This window comes from Carassius gibelio, chromosome A6, assembly GCF_023724105.1.
Source record: "Carassius gibelio isolate Cgi1373 ecotype wild population from Czech Republic chromosome A6, carGib1.2-hapl.c, whole genome shotgun sequence".
Lineage (NCBI taxonomy): Eukaryota > Metazoa > Chordata > Actinopteri > Cypriniformes > Cyprinidae > Carassius > Carassius gibelio.
The window spans coordinates 6573458-6590102 of NC_068376.1; the positions used below are offsets into that span (position 1 = coordinate 6573458).

The 16645-nt window shown below is 39.8% G+C and overlaps 1 protein-coding gene across 1 annotated transcript in view; it reads left to right on the forward strand.

The window, feature by feature from the left end:
• LOC128016156 (kalirin) overlaps positions 1-16645 on the forward strand; it is an 84420-nt gene that overhangs the window by 25568 nt on the left and 42207 nt on the right. The window contains exons 13-16 of the mRNA XM_052600593.1: positions 689-863; positions 7410-7605; positions 13856-14022; positions 15152-15271. Coding sequence (XP_052456553.1) covers positions 689-863; positions 7410-7605; positions 13856-14022; positions 15152-15271 — 658 coding nt within the window. The remainder of the gene's footprint in view (positions 1-688; positions 864-7409; positions 7606-13855; positions 14023-15151; positions 15272-16645) is intronic.

Sequence of the window (16645 nt, forward strand, 5' to 3'; positions counted from 1 at the left end):
GTTTTATTTTATTAACAAAACTTGTCATACATTGTCAAAACATTAAATATATAAAAATTTCAATTTAAGTTACATCATGTGTGCAAACAAGTGATAAATGAGGGGAAGATGTGTTTTGACAAACAATTTAAAAATAGACATCATAGGACAAACTGTATAGAATTTTAAGAAGAATGCTATGCTATGCTATCGTGTCTCAGAGCAGATGACAATTTTGTCAATTCAAAATAATGAGGAACAACATGTTTTTAAGAAACAAGTCAAGTCAAGTACGTTGTAAAAGTAAATGTAGTGCAGTCAAAGCTTCTCAAAATAAAAATACTCCAATAAAATACAGATGAAAACTGTCCACCAGATTTTTCCACAGTTACTGTCCACTGATCATAACTTTTCATATTTTCCATTACAGAATTTACCAATTTCTTCCCAACCTGACTTCTTGCAACAGCCTCGAAAGCGTAACAATCTAGTGAAGATTTACAGTAGATCCAAATCTGTTAACCACAAGGCCACAGCTCCAATAATTTTCAGTCTGCAGATCAATTTCAATAATATTTCTTCAGATTACTTCTAAACAAATCCTTTTATGTTATGTCATGCTGATATACTGGTTCTGAATTAACGTGGCCTCTATTGATATTGATTTGCTCTTGGATGTGTTGGCGTGGGTTTGTGTTGGTTCAAACAGGGACTCAGCGCTGGCCTGTAATAAGCTGCCTCATGCCAGCTCCGTGGCTCATATCGAGGGCGTTCTTCAGCAGTTGGATGAGGCTCAGGCTCATATGGAGGAGGTTTTCCATGAGCGCAGGATCAAACTGGACATCTTCCTGCAGCTCCGTATCTTTGAACAGTACGCCTTGGAGGTGTGTGTTTGTTTGTCTGTGTTTGATGGCCTGAACTTATTTGAACTGTGCTGTCTGCACATCTGTATGTTTGTGTATGATGTAAAATGTAATGTTTTGATTTGTAAATCAGTTTTGAGGAATGTCGTTTGTTTTACTGTATTAGCTTTATCTCATAGTTCATCCCCATATCTGTCATAATCTGAGGGTCTTACATTCTTCTGTGGAACACCAAATGTGAATTTTTGAAAATTATCCTACTTTCTCATTTCGGTATGGAAGTGAATTAAGACAAGGGCTGTCAAGCTTCAAGAAAGAAACAAATACATCATAAAAATGTTCCATATCACTTGTGCATTCTTAATCTGTAGTGCAGTGTTATTTTAGTATTATTTATGTATTATAATTTATTTATTTATGAATATTAGCATTTATTAATATTTTATTTTATATTTTAAGTTTTAATTTAAGTAGTAAATTAAGTTTTTTGTTGTAATTTTGTGTTTTTGTCATTTTTATTAGTTTCTATTTATATATTTTTGTATTTCCATTTAGCTCTTAATATCTCCATTTTTATCCAAAGTCCAAAAACACCTATAAAATTTATATATTTTTAAATTCAGACAGTTTCTTCCTTATTACAGTACATACGTAAGATTTTCAATAGCCAAACAAGATATTAAGGTTTTCAGCCATAGTCCAAGGGAAGGGCAATTGGTAATTTTCCAACACAATGCAACAGAGCTTTCTTTCTTTTGTAGACAAAGAGCAATTGTCTGTATAAATATTAAATACACACAATACAGGACATAGAGGAAGAGTAAGTTGAGAAACATATTGAATCACCCCACCCCAAAACTTCTGCACCTCCTCACATTCCCACACACAAGGGAAAAATGTACTGTACCTTGAAGCTTATTGCATTTAAAACATAGATCAGAAATATTAGTGTTTTTTTTTATCTTACAGGGGTTAAACTGTGTAAGTTCTCATTACCCACTTATATTTTGGTAAAGTCTAAACTGAGTATTCATAGTTTGTGTTTGTGCATTTAATAAATTGCATTCCTATCATCTAATGAAATATCCATATTTACATCTTGTATCTATGCTTGTCTTTTATTTTCAGAGCTCTGTTTATGATTTTCTCTTAATATCTAATATAACTGGATAATCTGCCCTTTAATGTATCAATCTTGCAGTGATTTCAATATTGACATTGGGGAAATCTTCTTTCATTTAAATAAATTTTGACTACTAAAAACTTTCATATGTAACCCTCGTTCCCTGAAGGAGGGTACGGAGACGTTACGTCAGAAAGAGACTGACGAATGGGATCTCGCCCGTGAGCCCAATCACCTTCGAGTGGTAAAAAACGAGCCAGTGGTACACAGAGTACCTTGGTCTGCGGAATTTGCATCTCGAGCTCCACCCGCAATGTTGGTATATAATGGAGCAGCGTGAGCAACTCGCACTCAAGTGTTCGCTGAGGAGCCGAGCAGAGTCACCCAGCCATTTAGCGGAACAGCGATGTGGCAAAGGGAAGTAACATATCCGTTCCCTCCTTCAGGGAACTAGGGTTACATATGCGAAGCGCACATACTGGACAGAGCAGTGCCAGGGCTGGATCTGCCTCCTCCAGGGGTAGCGCTTGCAAGTTCACCACCTGACCTCTAAAGGGAGTGGTGGGAGCTTTGGGCACATACCCAGGCCGGGGTCTCAAGACAACGTGAGAGTTGGCCGGCCCGAATTCCAGGCACAGTTTGTCAACTGAAAATGCCTGAAGGTCCCTGACTCTCTTCACCGAAGCCAAAGCCGTCAGGAGGGCAGTTTTCAATTATACAAACTTTAGCTCTACTGAGAGCCCTCTGCAGTGCCGATAGAACCACTTCAAGGTCCCAAGAGGGAACTTGCTGAGGGCGAGGCGGACTGAGCCTCCTGGCCCCTCTCAGGAACCTGATGATCAGATCATGCTTCCCAAGAGACTTACCATCAACAGGGTCCTGGTGAGCTGAAATGGCGGCCACATAGACCTTCAGGGTGGAAGGAGGCAGCCTTTGCTCCAACCCTTGCTGAAGAAAGGAAAGCACTGACCCGATCGGGCATCTCCAAGTGACGAAGAGGTTCCACTTCAAAGCATAGGCGTGTCTGGTGGGCCCGGCTCTGGCTGAAGTGATGGTAGCTACCACCTGAGTGGGCAAGGTACCTAAACCTCGAGGGAGGGGCTGTCACGAGGACTACAAGTTCGATGAACCAGGTCCGGCTGGGCCAAATAGGCACAACCATGAGAACCTGCTCCTTGTCCTCATTGATCTTGTACAACGTCTGTGCAAGAAGGCTCACTGGAGAAAACACTGGATGAGACTGCTGCCATGAGAGCTTGTCAGCTGCACGATTGAGCCTTCCTGGGATGTGAATGGAAAGAAGTGACCTCAGATGCTTCTGACTCCACAAGATTTATTGCTGCAAACCAATCAAACCGATGAATGCATCCAAAAATGCGCTTGGGCGTTAGCATCTTGAAGTCTGTGAAGTGCTCGGTTCAAGGCATGCAAGTCCAGGATTGGCCATAACCCACCTGATTTCTTGGGTACTATGAAGCAGGGGCTGTAAAAGCCAGACTTCATGTCGGCTGGAGGGACCGGCTCTATCACGACCTTTGCCAGCAGGGCCTCGACCTCCGCGCACATGACAGGAGCATCCTTGCCCATCATCATCGCGCGAACACCCCGAAACCTGGGGGGACGACAACAGCTTGGCCTGGTAGACTTGAAGGGTGGCCATGGCGTGCAGAGCAGAAGCGGCTTGACCCGCAGCTCTATAAGCCTTGGCCATAAGCGTGGAAGAGAACTTAAAGGCCTTGGAGGGAAGTTTGGGACCACCACGCCATGCAGAGGTGCTCTGAGGAAACAAATTGCATCACAACAGAACGCTCCACTGGGGGAATCCCCGCATAACCCTTGGCCACTCCACCATCAAGGGCAGTGAAGGCGGAAGAACCTCCAGAATGGTTTTGGGCAGTTAAATGTGCCTTCCATGAACTGGTCACTTCCTGGTGCACTTCCGGAAAGAAAAGGACCAGCAGGGGGTGCTGGCGATCAGCACGAGCAGCCCCCAGGAACCAATCAACACCAGTTGATTAGCTTGTAACTCTCCGGTGAAAGCAGCAAGCGATTAGTGATGGGAAGTTCGGATCATTTTACCGACTCGGACTTTTGAGTCTCGTTCAGCAAAATGAACGAATCTTTTTTCGAGTCATTTCGTTCATTTTAGCAAAATGTTATTAAAATATTAAGTGCTACCTCCCCAACACATCTAGTACTTACGCAAACGTTGATCACACTACAAACAATACAAAAATAAAATGCTATGAGATAAAGAAAAAAATACTCATTCTTTACCTGGGTCTTCAGTCTGTGATTAGCTCATCTCACCTCTTATCTGACAAGAAGTCTTCGGGTTTAAGTCATTCCTTAATCACGTGACAGCCCCATACGCAAAACTAACGCGGTCTTGAGCCGGAAAGAGAATTGATTAGTTCATCTCATGAGTCTATCGGGTCGAGTTTGACTCGTTCCTTAATCACGTGACAGCCCCATACGCAAAACTAACGCGGTCTTGAGCCGGAAAGAGAATTGATTAGTTCATCTCATGAGTCTATCGGGTCGAGTTTGACTCGTTCCTTAATCACGTGACAGCCCCATACGCAAAACTAACGCGGTCTTGAGCCGGAAAGAGAATTGATTAGTTCATCTCATGAGTCTTTCGGGTCGAGTTTGACTCGTTCCTTAATCACGTGACAGCCCCATTCGCGAAACCAATGCGGTCTCGAGCCGGAAAGAGAATTGATTAGTTCATCTCATGAGTCTTTCGGGTCTCGGGTTGAGTTTGAATCGTTCCTTAATCACGTGACAGCCCCATACGCAAAACTAACGCAGTCTCGAGCCGGAAAGAGAATTGATTAGTTCATCTCATGAGTCTTTCGGGTCGAGTTTGACTCGTTCCTTAATCACGTGACAGCCCCATGCGCTATTTCTGACATTTCTGTCACCGTGTTTTTGTTACTGTTTGTTGAGGATCTGTGGTTTGTTATTATTTTATAAATAAATAAAACCCTGTTATAAATAAAATTTTGATTAATTTGTCTTCTTGACTGTCTATCGGTAAATAAACACTAGGCTATATAATAATATAATAATCCAAGCTTACAATAAAAAGTATTTATAGACTAGTTTGTTCATTTTTACTCCAATTTTGAGTTTGCTGGTATAATAATTGCTTTTCCTAGGCAGACTTGACATATTGGTGTAATATATGTATAAGAAGATTGCTCAAAAAAGGACATAATGACATACATTAAAAGCAAATAACATTTTGAATTTGAATTATTAATGTTAAAGACAAATGTTAAAGACATTAAGGTTATGATAACTTCAGCTTTAACAGTTTTAACCCAGCTCAGAGTGAGGAGTTTCAGATCCTGGTTCACTGCCAGTGCAGGGGCCATGTTTTGGGAAGACTTTGACGAGAGGGTAGCAAGCTTGAGGCCTTCTGCTACCTCTTCTAAGACCTCAGATGCTATGATGGAGATGCCTACCTTGCAGAGCCACTCTTACCCCACACATCAGACCCTCTGGCCTGGTGGAGGAGATGTTCACCAGTATACACAAGCCTTTCTGAAGTCACAAAGACAAGACTTTGCATTGTGGCCACATCCGTGCCATCTGAATTTTTTTTTTTTCTAAAACTGGGCAGATTATCTCAGACAGAAGAACTCACAGACTCAGCCCATCCAAGGTCAGGGAGCTTGTTGTTTTTTTAATAATGTAAACATGCCTTAAAGCAAGTCCTAAAAATATAGCCACAGTGTGTTATTTATTTTAAAGCTTATTTATTTTTATTTATTTAGAAAAAGACTAGCTTGTTGTGCAATATTTTTGTTGTTGTGATTTTAAAAGGTAATTTGTTATTGTTATAAGGCTCCATAGCTTTAGTATCTCTTAATTTTCATTTATTTTTTATTCAAATGGTTTAAAATTATTTTGGGAATAGCTTGTTGTGCAATATTTAGTTTTTCTTTTTTTTATATTGTACTTTTAAAGTTCATTTGTTAAGGTTATTAGACCCTGTGGCTTTATTATCTTTTAATTTTAATTTCATTTTTAATTATTTACATTTTTATTATTTTAATTTATTTTGGAATAGTTGTCCTCTTTGTTACAAAGCTTTTCTGTAATAAACAATAAACAACTATTCAAAAGTATGTACAGTGTTTTTAATGTTTATAAAGTGTCATATGTCACAAAAGTATGGTTTACACAGACAATCTGATTTAATAACTGCACAACTAAACAAAAACAAACAAACAGACAGAAAAAAGATCAACATTTTAAACATAACCAACTCTTTATTTCCACATTCAGTGTTATGGAAAAGTACCACCATGACAGAAATTAAAAACAACAATTTGAAACCAGAAATGCATCATGTTACTGTAAGAGTAAATAATACTAATAATAAATAAGTACTACGCACCCATTTTGTAAGGAAAGTTGTAAATGAACTAATTACTCTAGCCAATGTTGTCACACAGTACAAAAGAACGAAAAACCCGAAGAACCGAAAGATGAACTATTCAATTATCTGCATTCTTTTACTGTCAGTGTCTATGGTTTTAGCGTATGGGTCTGTCACGTGATTAAGGAACGACTCGACCTGAAGACTCATGAGATGAACTAATCAATTCTCTTTCCGGCTCATATTGCATTGGGTTTAACGTATTGGGCTGTCACGTGATTGAGGAACGAGTCAAAAACCCGATAGACTCGAACTATGAACTAATCAATTCTCTTTCCGGCTCATGCTGCATTGGGTTTAACGTATTGGGCTGTCACGTGATTGAGGAACGAGTCAAAAACCCGATAGACTCGAACTATGAACTAATCAATTCTCTTTCCGGCTCATGCTGCATTGACTGACAGGTGAATTACTACTACTAGAACAGAACCCATAGAGTAATGCGCATGCGCGACTGAACGAATCACTCCACGAGACGACTCGTTCTTCCCGAGTCACATTAAAGATTCGTTCAAAATGAACGAATCGTTCAAGAACGACACATCACTACAAGCGATGTGCTTGGCTCCGAAGCGAAAGCTTGAGTGCGAGTTGCTCACGCTGCTCCTTATATACCTGCACTGCGGGGCGGAGCTCGCAATGCAAATTCCGTATACCCAAGTACTCTGTGTACCATTGGCTTGTTTTGTTACCACTCAATGGTGGTTGGGCTATAGGGCCAGATCCCATTCATCAGTGTCTTTCTGATGTAACTTAGAACATGACACACTGAAAGGGAACCGAAGTTCTCCAGTTAGCTGAGCTGAACTGGATCAGTGGGATTTGTGAGTGAATCAATTAAACGATCTAACTCTATAGAATGATTCGTTCACAAATTGAGCATAACTGCTGTCAGGGATGTCAAGATTTTTTTCTGATTGATGACTTAAATTCTGGTCACTATTTTTATTAATATGAGTGTAAACTGGTAATATATGCATTTGTTCTATAGGTGATGGGTGAGCTGGATGCATGGAAACAGGATCTGATGCGTCAGGCGTCTGATTTCAACATAGAGGAACTCACGCTGGCTGAACAGAGATTACACAGACACACTGAGCGCAAACTCGCCATGAACAACATGACCTATGAAGTCATACAGCAGGGACAGGATCTTCACCAGTACATCTTGGAGGTCCAGGCTTCAGGTGAGGAGTTGGTCTGAAATGTAGTGACAGAGTGAAGGACGCAGAAAAGGTATTAATAGTAGAGAGTAATAGTTTCTTACTATCACTATTGGTTTTTTCTTTCATGCTTCCTTTTGCGTCTTTGGTCAGTGTGGTATAATTTCCTCCAACAAACCTTGACATAATCTGACTTGATCAGGAATGGGTTCCATTAAAATTGCCACACTTCATGTCAGAAGGCAATGAAGATTCAAAATGCAGAAGATTTTATTAAATAAAAAAAAATCCAGGTAGATCCACATGATAAAGCAGGCAAAACATTGTGGCTTGCACAGACAATATCAGACAAATGAAGAGTGCACATGGAGGGACTTAAATACACAGCAGTGTTAATTTCGTTGACGAAGACTATGACAAAAAATATTCGTCAACTAACCTTTTTCACGGACGAAAACTAAATAAAAACTAAATAAAAAGTCAGATATGATGACGAAAAACGTGACGAAATATAACTGACACTTTAGTCAACGAATAAAAATGAGACGAAAATATATGGGAGGGACGAATGTAGAAGAGATCCAATCAGAGCGAATCTTTGAGGGTAGGTTGATCTATGCAGAAGCAGCCGAGCCATTTTAAAAAGCCGCGGCAAATGCAAGCGCAACAGCTAAACAAACGCAGCAGCAGTTACACAGAACAGAGAACAAAGTTTCGAGGACGTTTTCATAACAGTTAAGTTGTTTACACAGGGAACTACACTGCAACCTTTTGAAATGCCATTGCGACCCAAATTTTTATGGGGTCGTAAATGTATCACTGATTATTTTTGTACCTACTTATGTGTAATGCTATGTTTTAATATGAGCATTTATTAAAACAGAAATGTGTATTTTAAGAATACGTTTTATAACGTGCTCCGAGCATTCAACACATCAAGTTGGCTTCAGCCCCGCGATGCAGGGACGCTGAACTGAGCAGCTGGTTACTCGCGCAACACTCAACCGAGATCTCCTTCAGGACGTTTGCGTCCTCCTGCACCTGAACGAACAAATACAAATCGCATTTTAAATAAACATAAGAAAAAGAGCGAAAAGTGAAAGAGCTCAATTCAGCAGCGCGGTGTTGTTCAGGGAGCAAGCAGAGACGCGTCTCAAAGTCTTCTTGCTTTTGTACCGACAACAAATACATACTAAATATGTCGAAATAGCCGTCTTGGAAAGTGTGTTCGAAAAAGTCTGTAGTTATGTCTTCAGTGAAAGAGTTGGAAAGAAATCGGATGCGTATCTTTATAATGGATGCATTTGTCTCTTAAAGTGACCGCGCCTTATTTAACTTACTTGCTCTGCTGTCAGTGTCTTTAATGTATGAAAATGAAAGTAAATCATTCACTGCTCTTGATTGAATTACTTTGTAGTTTTAACAAGAATTTATCCAAAGTCAATCCGAAAATCAGATAGAATAGATTATATTGTTTTACTAGTGACTAAAAAATACAAAAAAATATTAGAGACCTGAGCATGTTTTGCTTAAGTGTTTCTTTCTTTAATTGCTAATGCAACCTTTTCACACCACAGACTGAACCAAATTAAGCATTGCATCCGACATTATCAAGATGAATTTGTTGTTCTGACACAGTTTAACCCTGAGTTATTGTCATATTTTATTACCAATTTCTAAACTACAGCAAATAAACTGTGATATTGTAAGAAACGTTGAAGGTGTCTGAATACATTTTGGTTTGATTGTGTATTTTATTTTACAGTGAAGACTATGCAGTGCTATTTTAAATGAACAAAAACAAACTTAAAAAAATGTAAACTTTGTGTAAATAGCACAAATAAAGAAATAGAATGAACATACAATACAAATATAATATAGGTGTTTGTCTATTTCAATAATACTGTACTTCATCTTGAAAGAATGTCATTTGCATTGCATATCATTCAGGACGAATGCATATCTTTTTCAGAGAGCATGTATATTTTTCATTGAGAGCAGGCCTTATGTTTATTTTATAAATACTATTCCATAACAGACTGATGGAAACATTTAGTCAAGTCAACTAAGTTGACTTTGTTCTACTAAAAAAAACTAGACTAAGACTAAAAGACTTAAGACTAGACTAAGACTAAAACTCTTATGATATTTAGTCGACTAAAACTAGACTAAGACTAAAACATTTCAGATGACTAAAATGTGACTAAAACTAAATGGTGTGTTATTCAAAAGACTAAGACTAAGACTAAATCCGAATTTGCTGTCAAAATTAACACTGATACACAGTGGTGAAAAACTAGTAACTAACAGTTGTGATGATTCAGTTAGTGTCCATGGAAACAGAATAGTGGCGGGAAACTAAGACAATGGAAAAAGGAAACAAGAGGTCCATGAAAAAGTGAAAATTGACAGAATTCCCCCTTCCGGGAAGGCACAGCATCATGCTGTAGAATGACCGAGGTGGTGCAAGAGTCAGACGAGGAGCTGGTGAAGGATAGGAAACTGGTACGAAGGGAGAAACCAGGGCAGAGCAGATGGTGGCAGAATCCAACGAGGAGCAGACATAGAAAGGACTCAGGGAGGAACAGACAGTTGCAGAACCCTGAGAGGAGCAGACAGATGCAGAACCCAGGGCGGAACAAATGAAGGCAGGACCCAGGGAGGAGCAGATGGTGGTACAATCCAGGGAGGAGCAGATGGAGGAAGGATTTAGGAAGGAAAAGATGGAGGCAGGACCCAGGGAGGAGCAGATGGAGACAGGACCCAGGGAGGAGCAGACGGAAGCAGGATCCAGGAGGAACCAGTGCTGGCAGGATCCAAGATAGTGTGGATAGGAGGAGTAGCCATCCAGAATCCAGCCAGAATAACAGCTCAACCTCAGCAGGGGGATAGTAGGTGGGGTCCTTCTCCATACCCTCATACTCCAAGCGTCCCAAAGCGATACAGTAGTTCTGGCTCACACACCTGGTCAGACTCTTTTTTGGGGTAAATCATTGAGGCTTTGACTGGCTCTGTCCTCTCAGGCCCTGGCTTTCTTTTCACGGCATCCATGAACTCCCTGTCTGCGTTGGGCTGTGTGTCCATGTGTGGGGGTGATGGCTGGCTGGGCACTGGAATCTGCGACATGGCAATGGATGTTGGGTGGGGTTGAACACTTGTGCTGTTGTCCTAATTTTTGGGTTCTCCCACCTTGAAGGGGGACCCATCCCCCCAGAGTGCAAAGTTGATGTACTCAGCTAAACTGCAACAGGCATCGGGAAGTGAATGTCTTCATCCAGCGCACACCAAAAGCTGTCCATGAGAGTGACGTGATCACAAGCCTCTCGGTGGCTGATGGTGACAAACACCTCCATGTAGTCCTCCAAGCATAGGCCACCTTGGAAGATAAAAATCACTTCACCACTGACTCCTGGCCAGCTTTGCGATGCCACATAAATGGCAGCTACCCTCCCTCTTCTTTTCATCTTTTGGTCTAGTATTCTGTCACACTTCAGGTCAGACGATTATGAAGATTCAGAATAACAGAAGATTTTATTAAATCAAACAAATACAGTTAGACTAAGAGTGCAGGAACTTTAATATACAGTGATGAAAAACGAATAGCGAACAGCTGTGATGACTGAGTTAGTGTCCATGGAGATTAGTAGTGGAACTAAGGAAAAAGGAAACAGACTAAACAAGCTAGAGGTCCATGTAACTGAAACCAAAAGAGACTGAACAAAGCTTAACATGACAACAATGAGGTACATTTTTATTGAGTGAATTAAATGACTCAAATGATTGGGAATTAATTACATATATCAATATTTATAGACATCCAAAGATAATGTAAAGACATTGCTGTGGCAGATTGTGGAAAATAATTGCATAGAAATCACAAAAAATGACTAAAGAAGTTAGTGTTTGTTTATTTAATTGAACAAAAGACTATCGCAAGCATACAGAGCACAGCAATCCAATTCTGTCTGCGGCAGACAAAAGGCCCTTCACACAGAACACGTTCTTCTGTTCCTTTAACAACACCCGTGTTTTGTTTCATTTTTGTGCTGTCTGCTCTCTGTAAGTGTGGATTATTGAGGAGCATTGCCTGTGGAAACATGATGGTAGTAAAATCACTTATACTGAGATCTGTATATGGGTCCAAGGCAATGTTATTTTATACTATATAATTTTTTTACTATCAAAGTATATATTTTATTTTGTTTTGAATTAACTTTTATTCTTTTTATTTGAGTTTTTCAAATTATAATCAAAACAATTTGGCTATCAACATTTTTTTTTTAAAATCTTGTTTTAGGTTCTGCAAAAAAAAAGTCATCCAAGTTTTATATTCATATTAATATTTATAATATTTATTTTATATTTATATTTAAATCAATGTATGAACCTCATCTTTCATGTACAGATTTTATTGCTGGCCTGCTGTCTGTCATCCTCTGTCCAGTTTTATTTGTGCAAATGCCAGTGTGCTTCTCTTTTATCAGAAGCTCCTTATGTCTCACGCCATGTGATGAAAACATTGTTTATTTTTTACAGTACCGAACCCTTTGAAAGAAATGTTTGGGTAATGTGAAAGGTCTAAATCCGACATCTGACTTTACAGTGTTTGAAAAGTTGCTGTTTATTGAGTCATTTTGAACCAGCCTTTACAGCAGCAACACAGCTTGCGAATGTTTGCTTTAGCAGCCGGTGAGAAATTAAAAGAACACTGGAGTGATGATGAGTTAGTGTTCAGTGGAGAGATAAAAGAGTGTGAATCAGTCATCGCTTCACTCCTCTGTGCTCTGTTGGATTTTATTGACAGTTACCATAGACACAACAGCAAAAACCTGCTACCCACATTATGGGCTGTCCTAGATATGTGTGATGAAAGATGAAGAGGGAGAACCCGAGGATTGGGTTGTAAAGATAAGGATGGAAAATATGTGCATGACAGCCAGTGAAGGTGAAATGGATTGGAAGGAGTGGAGGGAGAAGACGGAGCTCCATACAGCTCTGGGATCTCTCATACTATTAACTCTGTATGCAGGGGTGAGGTTGCTATGGAAACCCCCCCTTTACATCCCCTATACCAAGGTTTCTATGGTGACAGGGCCTTCACGCGTCACTTTGGGGTTGCCTCGGACACACTCCATCGCTCACTGTTGGGTTGCCGCGAGGAGGCTCGGGATACTGCAGAGGCCATCCTGTCACTCACACATCACATTCCCATGGGAACCGACTCCTGTGGCCTGCTGTGAGGTTGTCATGGAGACAGCCTACGGTCAGGTATCTGAGGATAAGCGGGGTGATGTAATGGAGGTTAAAACGCCCTGTGTTGTATCTGCAGAGAGTCTCTGTTTCTGGTGTGCTCATTACCCGGATGCTGGTTGTCTGTCACGCGCTAATGCAGTTACAGACACGCGAACGCACATATGGATGCCGCTTAGCTGGGCAGCTGGGACATTTCATCACATGCTCACCTGTCTGACATGTTCCCCACTTACATGCCATCATAACTGCTCCCTGAGATCACAGCAGTGATTGAGACCTTTAGAGGAGGCCAGAGCCATAGTGGTTCACAGCACAGTGACCCCTGCTGGACAGAGGAGAGAAAACTCACTGGGATAATCTGTGATTGCCTGAAAGAGTTTTTAGTTCTTTTTAGATTTTCTGATAACCTCACGCTAACACTCCAGTGTAAAACGTGTAATTCTTCTGCTGTTAAAATACTTCCTCGTATCACATCTTGACATACAGAGTTGTACACCACCAGTCAAAGAGTTTGGAATGATTAAGAATTGTTATTGTTGAGAAAAGTCTCTTCTGCTCAAGCAGTGATCTGTCATGACATGTTTGTGGAGGGACTGTTTGAGTAACACATTGCCAATGGAGAGAGTGTTCAGGAAACCTGTTTGAAATCTATAATTGTTTTGCCATTTTATTTTTTAATGCTAGTTGCAAAGAAATTACATAATTTACATTTAAATTGCATGTCTAATTTTATGTTAATTTATTTGTATTTTACAAACAGGGCTAAAATATTAGGACATACCACAAATTGGACTCTTATACCCAATACCACTACTTTATACCAGTTGAAAAAAAGAAGGTTGTGCTGAAGATAAAATTATAATATATTTTAGACAAACAACATTTGGACTCATTCAGGTTGTCAAATATTTCATAAAACATCATAATTTGTTACTTGGATTGATATTTTATTATCTTTACAGTGAACTGGGCTCTGTGTATATGCTGATATTTAATTTTAAAGTCTGTGTATGTTTTTCAGGTATGGAAATCACAGGAGAAAAGGATGTCGACTTGGCGGCAAAAGTTCAAGAACTGCTGGAGTTCTTGAATGAAAAACAGCATGAGCTGGAAGTAAGCGCAGAACATACACACAAACGTCTGGAGCAGTGTCTTCAGCTACGACACTTGCAGGCCGAGGTCAAACAGGTGTGTGTTTAAAATCAGTTGCTACATCTTAGCTCTTGTTCGCATTTAGTGACGCTCATTTCGTTACACTCATAGAAATGTTGTGAGGAACGCCTGATATCTATGTTTAGGAAAAAAGCCTGTGCTCTACTACCGTCCAAGATTCTGACTGATGCCATTAGCCTTGAGTACAAGTGCCCAGCTAATTGCTTTTATCTCTGACACTTTGAGTGCACACACACACACTGTCGCTCATATCCAGAGCAGTGCGTGGGTGCAGACTGCAGCCCCACACTTCAGAAAAATGAATCACTCAATTCACTTGCATTATTTCATAACAGCTTTCTTATTGGCAGACATGTCGCCTTAGGACTTCTCATCTTTTCTTTTTAGTTATTTGTATTGTATCTTGTTTCTATATGCCTATACTTGTACATCAGTTTGGTTAGAAAATTTGGTAAATGTAGGCAGGGTGTTACATAACGTGGGTGGGGGGTCCCTTCAAATCAGCTTAACATTTCTGCACATTTCACAGATTCTTAAGATGTGGATCGAAACGCAGAACAGTTTTACCTGCCACTAGTTTTTGAAAATGCCAACATTTACACTTTGATATGAAGCAGGGATGATTACTAGAAAAACTGCATTATTTCATATTATTTAATGACCTCAGAACATGAATGAATATTTAATGTATATTAGTAAAATATACTAATTTTTTTTTTTAATGTTTTGAGTCTCTTATGCTCACCAAGGCTCCATTTATTTGACCAAAATACAAGAAAACCGTAATATTGTGAACTATTATTTAAGCTATTTTAATATATATTTTAAAATGTAATTTATTTTTGTGATAGCAAAGCCGTATTATCATAAGCAATTCGGAAATCATTCTAATATGGTGGGTGCTCAAGAAAAATATCTTAATGTTAACAATGTTGATATATATATATATATATAAATATATATATATATATATATATATATATATATATATATATATATATATATATATATATATATATATATGGCTCTAAATATGATAACGGATTAATCCAAAATGGTTCATAGACTTTCATCTTTTCCTCTGTAGCCTGTTTTATCACATGCCGCTATGTGTGTGTGTTTTCGCATGTGATGGCCTGCGCAGGTGCTGGGTTGGATCCGTAATGGTGAATCCATGCTCACAGCGAGCACAACGAATGCAGGTTCCCTATCTGAGGCGGAACAACTTCAGAGAGAGCATGAACAGTTTCAGCTTGCCATTGAGGTACACACACATTTTCTTTAATAGGTTCTGCAGGAGGCAGCGTCATGAAGCTGCAGTATGCTGGAATATGAAGATTAAGATATTAAATAGGAAATATTGTTTAATAACATTATCTGCAATTAGGAAATTATTTTTTGCTTTTATCAAACAGATCATTTATTTAAAGGGGGGGTGAAATGCTATTTCATGCATACTGAGTTTTTTACACTGTTAAAGAGTTGGATTCCCATGCTAAACATGGACAAAGTTTCAAAAATTAAGTTGTACGTTTGAAGGAGTATTTCTGTTCCAAAAATACTCCTTCCGGTTTGTCACAAGTTTCGGAAAGTTTTTTTCGAGTATGGCTCTGTGTGACGTTAGATGGAGCGGAATTTCCTTATATGGGTCCTAAGGCACTTCTGCCGGAAGAGCGCGCGCTCCCGTATAGCAGAGCAGAGAGAGGCTGTGCACAGACAATCACTGATCAGAGCGAGAGCGTCGCGAAAAGTCACAAAAGAAGTGTGTTTTTGGTTGCCAGGGCAAGACAACCCTGCACAGATTACCAAAGAAAAAACAGCATTAAGGGACCAGTGGATGGAGTTTATTTTTACAGAGCATCAACGGAGTTGTGCAAGTGTTTTTGTTTGTTCCCTGCATTTCGAAGATGCTTGTTCACAAGGCCCAGTTTGACGACGGATTTGCGTATCGTTTATTTCTTAAGGATGATGCAATCCCAAGGAAAAAGGGTCACGATCGTGTGTTGGAATTGCAGGCGGTGAGGGAAACTGCTTCAAATATCTCTGCCTCCTTGTTAGTGCGTCCCCTCCCATGCCAGAGACCCGACTTCGATCCCTGCTCGGAGCGAGTCCTTGCTGCTGCTGCTTTCGTTCAGTTTCAGCCTCGGGATCTGATTCTGGATCATAAATAAACGGCTGAATCTGACTGTAAGCCATGGTTTGTTTTGGATGATGGGTTTTCCCTCACAGTAATGTCAGAGCCTTTAATATGTTTTTCAACAGCTCTGGGTAATGTCACAGCTTCCACATGCTCTCAACGCAAAAGCCTATTCGCGCTCGTGATTCTTTAGCTCCGCCCGCACGTCACGCCTCCAGCCGGTCGTGTTTTTCCGGGAAAAATCGGTACAGACTATCTTTCTCTTATGAATTTAATAAAACTAAAGACTTTTTGGATTTATGAAGGATGCAGTACTACTCTATAGGTACTCAAGATTAACAGGATATTGAGTGAAAATGAGCATTTTACCCCCCCCCCCCCCCTTTAACCGTGTGTGTGTGTGTGTGTGTGTAAACACATTTTGGAGAATGTTAAAAATAACATCATCAATATCTGTCATAAACAGAAGGTAAATTGGGCTATAGGTTATAAAGCCCCTTT